The 12,627-nt window shown below is 35.1% G+C and overlaps 1 protein-coding gene across 4 annotated transcripts in view; it reads right to left on the bottom strand.

Annotated features, from left to right (window-relative positions):
• The window catches only part of ESRRG (estrogen related receptor gamma), a 202,893-nt gene extending 191,983 nt beyond the window's left edge, over positions 1–10,910 (bottom strand). The window contains exons 1-2 of one of the 4 annotated variants that reach the window (XM_081312890.1): positions 10,705–10,910; positions 3,145–3,221 (exon numbers count right to left, since the gene is read on the bottom strand). In XM_081312890.1, the coding sequence (XP_081169016.1) occupies positions 3,145–3,218 (74 nt within the window). In that variant the 5' untranslated portion in view covers positions 3,219–3,221; positions 10,705–10,910. Of the gene's footprint in view, positions 1–3,144; positions 3,222–10,700 lie in introns of all 4 variants that reach the window. The other 3 variants (XM_081312891.1, XM_081312892.1, XM_081312893.1) reach the window with 3 other exon arrangements.
• Between the last annotated feature and the right edge of the window lie 1,717 nt (positions 10,911–12,627).

The following is a 12,627-nucleotide window of genomic DNA, read 5'->3' as shown; positions in this document are numbered from 1 at the left end:
CATATGATTAGAATCTGAATTCACAATACTATGTAATAATCAATTCTGGAGGAAAAAAAACCAGGAATGCTAAACAAAACAAAGTATTTTTGAATCAGTCAATAAAATTGTAGTATAGAATATGAGGATACTTAGTTACATTCTATGGGCTTCACTGGGAATGATGCCATATAATTATTTATTGGTATATGTGAATTTATAGAATATTGTTTTCTCTGCCATTATCTCTAGAACTATGGAGAAATTTTCTGATAATTAGAACAATTAATCAGTGGAACAACTTGCCTCCAGAGGTTTTGGGTCCTCCAACACTGGGAGTTTTTAAGAAGAGATTGGACAACCATTTGTCTGAAATGGTATAAGGTTTCCTGCCTGAGCAGGGGGTTGGACTAGATGGACTCCAAGGTCCCTTCCAACTCTGTTATTCTGTTACTCAGTGTGGCTGAAAGAAAAGTGTGGTGGATCCTATTGCTTTAACTCACTATTTCCAAATGCTTTATTTAGTAGAAGGAAAGACTTCTCTTTTATTTTTCATGGCACTATTTTCCCCAGGCAGGGAATTTTATTTCTGTTTGAATCTTAAACCACTGTATTTTCAGTGATGCATTTTTATATTTACAGTTGACATCGTCACAGAATGAAGCCTTTGAGCAATAGCTCGAAAGCATGAAGTTCACCTCAAGTAATCAAATTACTTACACTCAAATGAAATCAGTGATTTTTAGCTAAAATTTCATAAAACTGAATATTTTTCTTTAAATGCCTTACATTGCAAAAATGAGCCTACCAATAAACATATATGTACATTGAAAAAGCATACTGAAACTAGAACAGTACAGGTGCTTAATCAATTTGTCAACATTTGTTCTCAAAGTCCCTGTCTCAGTTAGAGGCAGAGAACAAGGAAATGGGTAACGGTGATTTTACAGACGGTAATCAATAAAAAATCCAAATCAATCTATTGTGGTTTGCTTTATCAACTGAATACACCAAATTTATCTGCATGATTGAAAAGAAATTTAACACTGTTAAAACACAATATTACAACAGTCTTAAATTACTATAGTATCTAGAAGATATATAAGCCAGAGGCAAAATATAATAAATATAATATTTTTATTACCATCATGGAAAGTGAGTCAAAATAAAATAAAAAGCCAATGCATTGAGTTTTCTGTCTTCTCTGTTTTCAGGTTTGTTAATTTTGTATGTCTTTAAAAAAAACAACCTAGGATATATTTTATTATTTGTCTCCACTAAAATTAACCTAAATAAGAACATATTACTTCATTGTTTTCCTTTTAAATGCAGCACTTTGTTGTGTATATCAAGATATTCAGATATTGATCTGAATTGACTTTCAGATCTCATACATTAAAACACACTGGTGAAATTTGGAATTATGAACTTAATACTCCCTGTCAATATGGATATACACTGAACAGGATGAAAGAGACAAAAAATGTTTTCAAGACTACTTGAAATAGATATATTTAACTTCCAAAGAACTCTTACTGCTACAAAAAGGCATCTTTCCCAATATATTAATTTTAAGTTTAAAATAAGTAAACTACTTCATAATTGCATACTTACAAGTAACCTATTACAGTTTAAATGAAGGGGGGGGAGGCATAACTGTTAAAACATTTACTTTTGCTAATGTAAAAGTGTTGGCATTTTGCTCCATTTCTGATAAGCTGGTGCCTGTGGAAGTGATTATTCTTTTCTTATTCAAAACGTATCAGCAGTCGAAAGTACTCTCAATCTTATCAGGTGTATGAACAGCACAGTAACTGAAAACAGATTGTCCTGTTTCTCTCTCTTTCTGCCAGGCTATCAGATAAACCCAGCTAACTAACTGTATTTACACACAATCAAACACAAGCTGTATCTTGGAAGAACTGCTGACTGATTTCAACATGCCACAGGTTTGCTGTTTTATATTAGAATCACAAAAATATGAAAAATGTGTACAGTATCCCCAACTATTCTCAAACCACAAGAAGAAATCTCTATTTATATAAAGAGCACCACAGATATTGGAATAGAGATGGAATAAAGTTGGCATGAATGGAACCAGAATTGTACTTCAGATTTAATGTGGTTTTCCTATGATGGGGACATACCAACACTGTTCTAAGTTCATCGTATGTGAACATTTTGGTGTATGTGTTGCTTTTTTATTTTGTTATTGCCTTATAATATTTTTTTTTAAAAAAAGTCTTGTGGCACCTTAAGCAACTGATCAATTTAGTTCTGATGTGTCACAAATTTTTGACACCTTTGCTTCAAGGTTCTGAAGCTTACAGCTTACAGTTTCTTGAACTTGTATATTTTTTAATTCACTTATAAGTAGAGAAAGCAATTACTTATACCATAGGCACATACATTCTACAGTCATTGTTCCACCAAATGCCAAAGAGAATGGAGGAACTACTTTGTCTCCAACTCCTTTCAAGGAGTATTTTTTCAGATTAAAGGCTGGGACATGCTCCCACCTGAGCAGAACTCAATCTTGTGACTCAGTCTCAGGAGCAGAACAAGCCATTCTCTGGATTGGTAGGAAAACAATGAGATGAATTAAGCCAAGTGTGCTGTGCTGTGTAATTCACCCGATTGTTGTTTCTCCATCTGTGAAACTATGGTCCTTATGATTGATGGGACAGGTGTCACTCATATTAATGTAAATCAGTAGCAGTGGGTATTAGCTCTTGCTAACATGACCTACTTCTTAAGTAGAAATTATTCCGTAATATAACCATACAGTGTCTAATGTATGGTGCCTAGAAATCTCATCTCCCATTTCTACAGTTCTTGGAAAAATGTTTTTAAAAGTGTACCTTAGGCCATTTCAGACCTCAGGACCATACCCTTGCTATGAAAGTGTTAATAATAATACATGTTCTAAGTTGATAAAAAAAATACTTCATAATGAAAAGAATTATTCATATGCTAAGTTGGAAAATATCTTTCTCCGTGCAAATTTTATACAGAATTTATTGACCATTACATTTATTTGCATATTGATATAAATATTATGATATTGCTTTCAAAATTCATTTTCTTATCTTTTCCTTTTTTCTGTCTTTGCTCAACTTAAACAAAAAAAACCAAAACAATTTATTTATTGATTGATTCACTAACCTACATGGACCAGGCTTGCCAAAATGAATTCCTCTGGTGTATATTTCAGCCATAATACCCTTTTCATCTGACATCACCTGGGAATATTTAAGAAAAAAAAAGAGAACCTTTAACTTACAAATCAAGCTAAAACCTACAGCAAGTCCCAAGATATTACAAAAAGTGGAAATGTATTTGGAAATAAACAAAATAGGCAATTGTATATACAAACAGAAAAGTCAGTGCTTGCTTTCTGATATTTTATACGTGGAACAATTTTAAAGAGCAGATTGAACATGCTATGTCATCCATGAGATGTTATTTTTCTAATTGTTGAATGTATCAAATTGTATAAAACTTATAAAACATTTAAAATATCACAGATTTTAGAAGAGAGTAAGAATTGTCTGCAATATTATTTCTGATAACACTATGAGGAAACAAAGGAACAAAATCCCATGACCCAGCATACCTTACTTTCCTTATTCACTTGCATCTGTATATAAAAAGAAATTTAATTGTTGCCTAGAAGTCAGTCAACTTTATTCCATGTGGCTTTTCTCATTATTACTTATTGCCTCTAGATCGGACTTTTAAAAGAGCAGGTATGAATAGAGGTTTTTCTAGGTTCTGACTCCCTAATTTTTTTTCCATGAAGACTGAAAACAAACACCTACACATTGGCAACATGTTCGGATTCTAACTAGCCACAGCCTTCAATCACTGATCACACCTATTAAAATCCTCTCTGTAGCCCTTACAACATCTTGCGACAGTTCAACCAGCTGTTTAAGGAAAACTCGTATGATAGAGCAAAGCTAAATTGACACATCTGTGATACTTCAGATGCCCACAGCATGGCTAATATTAATTTGTTTTGTTTGGCTAGGTAAGTGCTGCCAAAACACATTACATATGGCATGTAGTTCCAATCAAAATGATGAAAAGGGGATGTGCATTTCTGTCTCACTCTAAACTTGAAAAGACACAGAAGAATAAGTGAGATAGCAGCTTGCAAACAAATACAAATGGACTATATCCTGACAAACGTCTACCTAAATTTTGTTTTCCCATTTCTTTCAGGAGGATTCACAAAGAATGTTTCATTTATTTCAGTGGCTTACATCCAAAAAAATCTACCACACTGGTGGAGGAATTATCCTATATGTGGAATGTTGCTGGTTGACCATCTATTTGTGCCCTTCCTTTATGGACTTTAGAGGCATTCCTGATCAATCTTCTCCTTATACAAACACAGCATCTTCTGCTTACATAATAAGCAATTTGGGTCAATGGTCATATAATTTCCAAGTATTTATGCTTACAAAAAGTCAGACTTCTAGATTAATCCTCAGTTTGATGAATGTACAAATTCAGCTTGGATAAAAAAAACAAACCTAAGCTTTACAGTTACTTAATCTCATGTATTTCAGTTAGTTATATAAAAAAAGATCCTTTGGACTAAGTTGCCATAAATTGCTAGCATAATTTAAACTTAATAAGCAAGCATACATAATTATACAATAATATCTATATTAATAAATTATTTGTGGGGAAAAGATCCCGATTTGAAAAAACTAAAATTCTTGACATTCAAATCACTATAGTATAATAAAAGATCAGTTTTGCCCTGTGTGAGTGTGTGTGTTTGTGTGTGGGGGGGGCAAAGCTTTATTTGCACATGAAAATAAGTGAACAGATTAACAAACTAGTATATTTTCTTCTTCAAGACATAATTTTCAATACAAACTTAAGTGAGAGACAAAAATCCAATTTTATAGATGTCTTCAGCCAAAACTGCAAATAAAGGAGAAAGCCATAATACAGAGGTCTAATATATCTCCAAGCTCACAAGATGTATGTGTGTGGTTTGTGTGTATTACAATCACACACACATATATTCCCTGTCTATGGTATGTAAGCACATTCAATAATAATTAGCAATAGAATAAAGCAAAAATCTTAAATAACAATAGTAAAAGCAAACTCTAGGCAAAAATTTTATTTTAGGAAATTAAAATAAGTTATAGAAATAAGTCTATATTTAAACAATAGAGGATAACTGTTTCACATTAGTATTTCCAATTAGTATGGCAGCATTGTTACAAAATATGCTTTAGGGTCTACATGTTATTTGAACAAATCAGGCTCATTTAACATCTTGAGCTCTTATTTCCTAATATAAAGTTTAATTGTAAATTTGGTGTTTTAGAACCATTTTTTTTCTTTTTTCTTTTCTTTAATGAAGTATTTAGAGTTTGGGCGTACAGTTAATGTTAGTTTAATTTTAATTATGCTTTACATTTTGGAGGAATGCAAGCAAAATCTTACAATTAATTTTCTTTAGAATACAAAAACAGTAAATGTTGTATCAGAATATTAACAAATGTTTTTTTTTTAAAAAAAGGATTTTCAATTTCTCTTTACACCAATGCTTCTAATATTAAATTTATTGCACATCGGCAGAGTGAAGCCTTTTATTATATCTAGAAAGTGGAAAGATAAACATCCTAAACTTTCTGTTCCACGAAATAATAAATGTGAAAATGACAGCAGCTGGCTTACCAATCTAAAGGAATGCACCAGCATTTTTTTTTTAAAAAAAAACAAACAGGACAGAATCAGGACAATCTAATATCTACATTGTTCTTACAGAGTTTATTTTTTTAAGATAAAAAAAGTTTCAAAAGTGTTTGCACACACACTATGTTTATAACACACAAATATAGGCAAACAGATATAACAGTGAAACATGCACAAGCAAGCAACCACATGCTTATGCAACCATTATCAGCTGCGATAAAATGTGGAATTGTTTTATATCAATTTAAATAGATGCTGATATGCCTCAGCCAAGTAAAACGGGTGTTAAAGGAAAACAGAAGGAGAATTGGTTCCCAAATGATGGCAAACTTGTAAAATGGGGATGTCAAACTAACGGGGACTCCTGGTTGTCATTCCAGCGCTATCAAACATGCACATATGAGTATGATTGGAGACAGAGAAGTTAAATATTTCACTGTCAGAGAATGTCAAGAAGTGCAATTCATTTCCTTCTCTCTCACGTGCTCTAGGACAATGACAATTTAATACAAGGCCAATGAATGTAAAAGAGATAAAAACCAAACCAGCCTAGTATAATCAGATTTCCTCTTGAGAGCTTGCTAGGGCTAGAGAGGAACTAGACAGAGACCAATATTTTATTGTTTTTGTCTCTAGTGTGTTTGCTATAAAGCAAAATCCAAACCACATGGAAAATAACCAAGTTGTTTTAAGCTTCTAGAGGAGCATATCCAATTTACTTTAAATTTCTTAACATTCAGCATTTTTGCTGATTGGTAACAGGCTAACAATATTCATAAGAGGGCATTCATTTAAGACTGTCAATAAATATTAGTGCTGTTCATTTCTATTTGTTTTTGCACCAAGACAAAGGTCACTGTGCATCAGAAATGTTCAATACCAGGAAATTTGCCAAGCTATTTGTATGCTGCTATTTAAACAACAACAATCCAAACCAAACCTTGTGTTATTAGAATGTAACACAATTAGGCTCGGTTTTGAGAAGTGGTTTCAAGAATTACCAAAGATAATCAGAAGCAAGTTATCTTTTATGTTTGATGTATAGTTCTATATGTTTTTTTTAAATAATTGCAAAAGTGGGGTTTGGCTAATGAGGCAGTCCTTATCTGTCCTCAGCAGTCTAAGCGGAAGCATTATTTTCCTGAAGGCTTAATATGTTTTTTTTAATACTTTCAGTGCACAAACTGCTGTCTAGAGTAACTTCAGATCAGATGAAAAGAATAAAATTCATCTCCTAACTTATGATGGTCACGAAATAAAGAAATGATAAGGAAAAAAATAGCTTATACTGGTATTATTTTTTTAAAAAAAATAAAAAATGCATTGAGATCTTCCTTCTTGTCCGACATACCTTTTTACACAACTATTCAAGAATGCTGTTTTTCTTACTGGTTTTTTTCCAGAAGCATCAATTTACCAATTTTCCAAATTAAGTACTTTAAAAAAAATCTTACAAAAAAATAAAATAAAGCAGGATAATATGTTGGGGGAAGGGAGGAAATAACACTAGAGGAAAATGATCATCCATTCAAGAGAATTAATGGATATCCACAAGGGCTTTGCTAATAACACAGGTTAATTACTGCTGGAACACACCAGGCTCAGTAAAGAAAGGAAAAGAACCATAAACACATTAAAATGAGCAACCACCGCTTTGGAGGAGAGAAAAAAAAAAGTCAGGCCTAGCAAATAAAAAAAGCTGCCAGATATTTTCAGTACCAGCTTTTGCACTTTTGTCAGCTGCAAAAAAAAAAATTGCCAAAAACATGTATGAAAAACAAAAATCCAAAGTTGGAAGTTTAGTAATGAGTTTATAACAAGTCTATTTAAGTTGATATATAAGAATCCATTTTGGAAAGCCCCCCAAAAAAGCTCATTTAGGCAGCAGCCATGTTAACATCTTACATAATTACAATACATATTTAAATTGAGAGGATGATTTTTGTATAAGAGTTACATATTATATTAACACAGATGGGCAGAAATAGTGTCACCTCTATTAGAGAGATCTTATATAAGGAGAGGTGACAAAACAGTTTTAACTTTCTCTTCACTTAATTACCCTTCCTCCTCTGTATCAAATATTGTTCATCTTTCTGGATCAAATTTTAAGATTAGTGCAGCAAAGGAGGGGATACTAAAACAAAAATAACATTTAATAACTATTTAAATAATAATAAAGCAAGAAGAAAAAACCCTATACAGCATCTCTCAAATTAATACTACTTTTAAAACTAAAAATGTGCCAGTTTTCAGTTCCATGACTCTAAAGCATCTTTTGTCTTTTCAATTGTGACATCAGGATTCACTAATGAAACCATCCAAAGTTTCTTGGCATCTGTGCATTTTATCTTCTTTACCATTAAACTGGTTTCTTTGCTTATCTTTAAAAGTAATTGCACTATGACATTCACAGCTGATTTGTTTCATTTTAGAACTGTTGCACTTTCATTAGTGTGATAGAGATTGAGGATTCAAATTAATGAAAGGATCAGAGGAAAAGGTAACGCACACAAAACGGAAAATATATCTGAAGTCACAAGCCTGTTTGCTTTTGTATGCTTTGCATTCAGAGATCATGTTTAAATGTACTAAGCGAGGTCCTCCCCCTGCCCTTTTTTGAGTAGTTTCAATTGCCTTTCCTTCTTCCAACAGCTGTGACAACTGTTAAAACAGTAAAATTAAGTCTGCACTAGAAGTCTTTAGCCAACGATAGATTTTAATCAGAGGTTAGATGAGATTTTGTGTAATGATGAGTTTCATTTAGAGTATTTAAAGTCACATACATCTGCACATATACCATATCTGTTCCATTCTCTTATTAACTATTCTTTGAAATTATTTGCATTTACCCTCTCCATTTTCTGAAAAGGGCAGCAGATGGCTTTAAGTTTTGCATTCTTTAATTTGGAGTACCTAGAATTCAAACTATACTGTATTTTTATCATTCCACATTCTGTAAGTACTCTAAGCCCCCCCTCCCATGCACACACATTAAAGTGCAAACTCTAGAAATATTCAGCTTCTTTATTTCATTCTTTGTAGCTTAATTTATAGTTTGGTTGGTATAATATACCACAAGCCAAAGTGCAATTACCAGCAATATTAATAACAAGTAAGACTCTGTGGTTTATTAATTGAGAGAGAGAGAGAGAGGGAGGGAGGGAGAGAGAGAGAGATACCGCTGTGTTCCTGGGCACTAGATAGCTCTGCCTGGCCACTGAACCACAGATCCATCCAGAAGACTTTTAAATTGGGGGGGCAGGGAAAAATGGAAGTAGAGAGCTAATTATGGCAAGGTGGGAGGAATAATAAGACCCTTCCACCAGAGATAAAAAGGCATATGCTCTGATTTCATTTAAAGGCACCTACTTTAAGAAGTTTATCAAAATTAATCATTCAAATTAGCTCTAAGAACAAAAAATCAAGAAAAGTCTTTTTAAAAAGAGCATCTTCCTAACTTTAGAATCTCTCTCTTCCTCTCTCACCTTCTGCGCAGAAAAAAGCTAGCCATTGCAAGTTGGAACAGTGACAACTGCACTTAGCCTCAAATTAAGACATTTTAAATCACAGTGTACATCAACAGACTGATCTACAAACTGCATCTCAATTATTATTCTAATATAATTTCTTTACATTCTTCTGCAGGTGAATAAGGAATCCTTTCTCTTCCTCTCCTTCCATTTACCCAAACATTATAGCACCCATCGGCATACTCTTTTTTGTGTATCTATCTATATCATATGCCAATGTTCGAGACACTTTTTTTCAAAACTCCCCCCCCTCAAATTTAATTGTGACTCACCAATTTAACATTCAGACACTAATGGCAGCTAGTGACCATATATCTACAATACACAGTTACTTCTGAGTATTGTCATAGTATGCATTCAGTCTAAGGCTGAGCCCCTTGCCAGCTTCTGCTGCGTCAGGTTTTTTAAGGCCAAAATTAAGTTTGCAGGCTCTCAAAGTTGTGAAGTGATACACTGGTTTAGAAACCTTCTTCCCCTTCAACTTATTAGTTCAGAGCTCTGAGAACATGCATGCAGTCAATAATATTAAATGTGCTATATAGCCCAAATGCTGATTTTTATTTACACAAAATATTTTACTGGATAGGATGCATTAAAAAAGAATAATAGCTGTTTTAAATTCCAATCAAAAGCAAACAAAGCTCATGTAGGCTGAGGAAATGGCACCCACACGTGCACATATGCATAGACACACACACAGAGCACCCCTACCTTTGCTATTTAATGGAGCTATTTGTCAGTAAATGACGGGAGCCTTATATTAAACCTTAATTACAGAGCACTATCCTTAAAGTGGGATTAAACTCTTGAGCTGGTCCCCCACTCCCAACCGGGCTTGGCAAGAAACCTCAGAAAGAGGAAAGATCAAAAGATTATCTAAATCTTGTTTTAGACGGTAGTTTTCTTCCACTCCTTTCAGGAGAAGCGGGCAGAAGAAGGGAAGGAAATGTATCTTTCCGAGAGATCTGCTGAAACAATTCATTCTGTCTTCGGGCCAAGCCAAGTGCCTATTCTTAGTACCTGAATAAGAAATGACTGTCACTCGCACAGCTGTTTTACTGACAGCCACGCCGCTCCCCACTCAAAAGGTAACATTGTCGAGAGAGAGAGAGAGAGAGAGAGAGAGAGAGAGAGAGAGAGAGAGAGAGAGAGAGAGAGAGAGAGAGAGAGAGAGAGAGAGAGAGAGAGAGAGAGAGAGAGAGAGAGAGAGAGAAAACAATTCCTCCACTTACTGAATTAGCAGATAAAGCACAGCACAAAAGAGACAAGACGAACACATACAGCTCTACTCATCCACGCAAGACGCCAGGAGGCATTACCTGAAAGCGGCTTTTCACGTTGGATATATATTTTTATTATTAGTTCCCTCCCCACCATTAGGAAGAAGGAAAAAGTGCGGGGAGGAGGAGGATAAGAAAGGAAAGCAGAAGGGGGGGAGGGTATAAGAAGAATGGTAGGTACCTACTCTTCTTCGTAGTGCAAGGAAAGAGATTCAGGAAGGCAAAGTTCTACCGAATCCATGTGCGCTCGGCAACCATTATTTGTGCACCCCAGCTATAAATCAAAGTTTCCTTGACACAGGCACAGTGCAATTAACACAAATGTTCTCCTGGTGACAAGCCTATGGGCACAGCCAGTTGGGACCAAAAGCTCACACGCTCCTAATCAAGGACTTAAAGCCCCGATTGGAGCTTATAAATATGAAGTAGGGCTTTACATATGCATTCCCTCTGGCCCTGACAGAAACGTGATTGGTAGGGCGTCGGCCAATCAGCGCCGGCAAGAGCAGAGGCTGCACAGAATGAGCGCCGCTCGGCAGGTACAGACGGGCGGAGGGGACTGAAAGCGGACGGAGCAGGCGAAGCGGGGGGGGGAGGGAGGGAGGGAGGTGGAGAGAGAGAAAGAGAGAGAGAGAGAGAGAGAGAGAGAAAGGGAAAGCGACAACTGAGAACGCGCCGCAGACCCAAAAGACGCAGCGCCTTAGAAAGTGGTTTGCAAACCAACCCACGGCGCGCTTTTAACTCTTCAGGGTGGCTAGCTTTAACTCTTTAATCGACCGGGGCTTCCTGTTTCTTATACTACGGTTGGGCAGGAAGGTGTGCAGCCTCAGGTTTTTTGAGAAGATATCGCCATAAGGTATACTTTTGTACTGCCCTTCTCTCCCTTTCCCCCCCCCCACACCCCTCTTGTATCTCCTGTATGTGTGCATGGTGTGTATGTTGTGCGTGGCCAACTCGGGATGGGTCTGTTTAACCACTCTACCCACTCCGGGTTCACTCAGAAAGTGTACTTACTTGGAAAAATGGAAAGCGGGTAGAACAAATCCCCTACTGAACTTAGTGGCACTTCCTTCTAAGGAAGCCTGCATACGTTGCAGTGAGCTCCCGGGCATGTTTCTATATAAACAGGTCTGACTGCTTATTGACTTAAGGAAGCCTGGCTAGGCTTGGATCACCGTTAATTTTTGTTTCCCCTCATGTAATTCACTTATATTCTTTTTTCACCTTTCTGAACATCAGCTTAAGGAATCTAAATAAGTTTGCATTACTGACCTTTATAAACATAACTTGAGCTGTGTTTGTATTTTTTTTTTTAAAAAGTGTGATAAAGAACTTGAGAGCAATTACAGAAATAGATGAATGCGTGCAGGTACAAACTGATACACTGGTGGATGGATTTACACCCATAGCATACAAGATACAACAGGTATATTTTAATTGAAATAATAGATCCACTATAATATGAACAATTAATTCTTTGGGTATTAACTGTCTTTTTGTTTTAACTCAAACCTTACTGATTTCAAAGAAAATTACTTCCAGGAATGCAGCAGATTAGACTTTTCAGCAATGTTAATATTCAGTACTGTGTAGCTTTGGCAGAAATGCCACTAAAGTCAGATGATACAATTCTGAATAATCCTGTATCAAATTGGTCTGTATTCACTGAAAATTTATAGGCTTAATTTAATGTGTCTTAATCATAGGCATATACAAGCATACCCACATGCACACAAAAATCAAGGATGAACATGGATGTAAATATGTTACATTATTTACATCCCGTCTGTAAAATTACCCAGCCTTCTAATTCCCTACTTCTAGCTGCCTCATGCCTGAGCTGAGGTCCTTCGTCTCTTAAAACACTATTGATGTAAATCATTGTATATAAGACTCTGGGCCAATATTACCACCGGTTTTCTCAGAATTTGAAAAAATGAAGGGATGGAAGAACTTGTGTCCTGAAAGTGTCATTAATAATTAAATATATTAATGAGGCATAATTATTCTAGAGTAAGAGCAATTATGCTTTTATATTTATAAAAATATTCTCTCATACCTGGTGATGAAATAATTATTTTAATCCTGGAAAATACTTTTTGTCACTA

Source organism: Vipera berus (assembly GCF_964194415.1).
Source record: "Vipera berus genome assembly, chromosome: 1".
Lineage (NCBI taxonomy): Eukaryota > Metazoa > Chordata > Lepidosauria > Squamata > Viperidae > Vipera > Vipera berus.
Note: the sequence above shows the minus strand (reverse complement) of the source record. Positions and strands in the feature narration are given on the sequence as shown.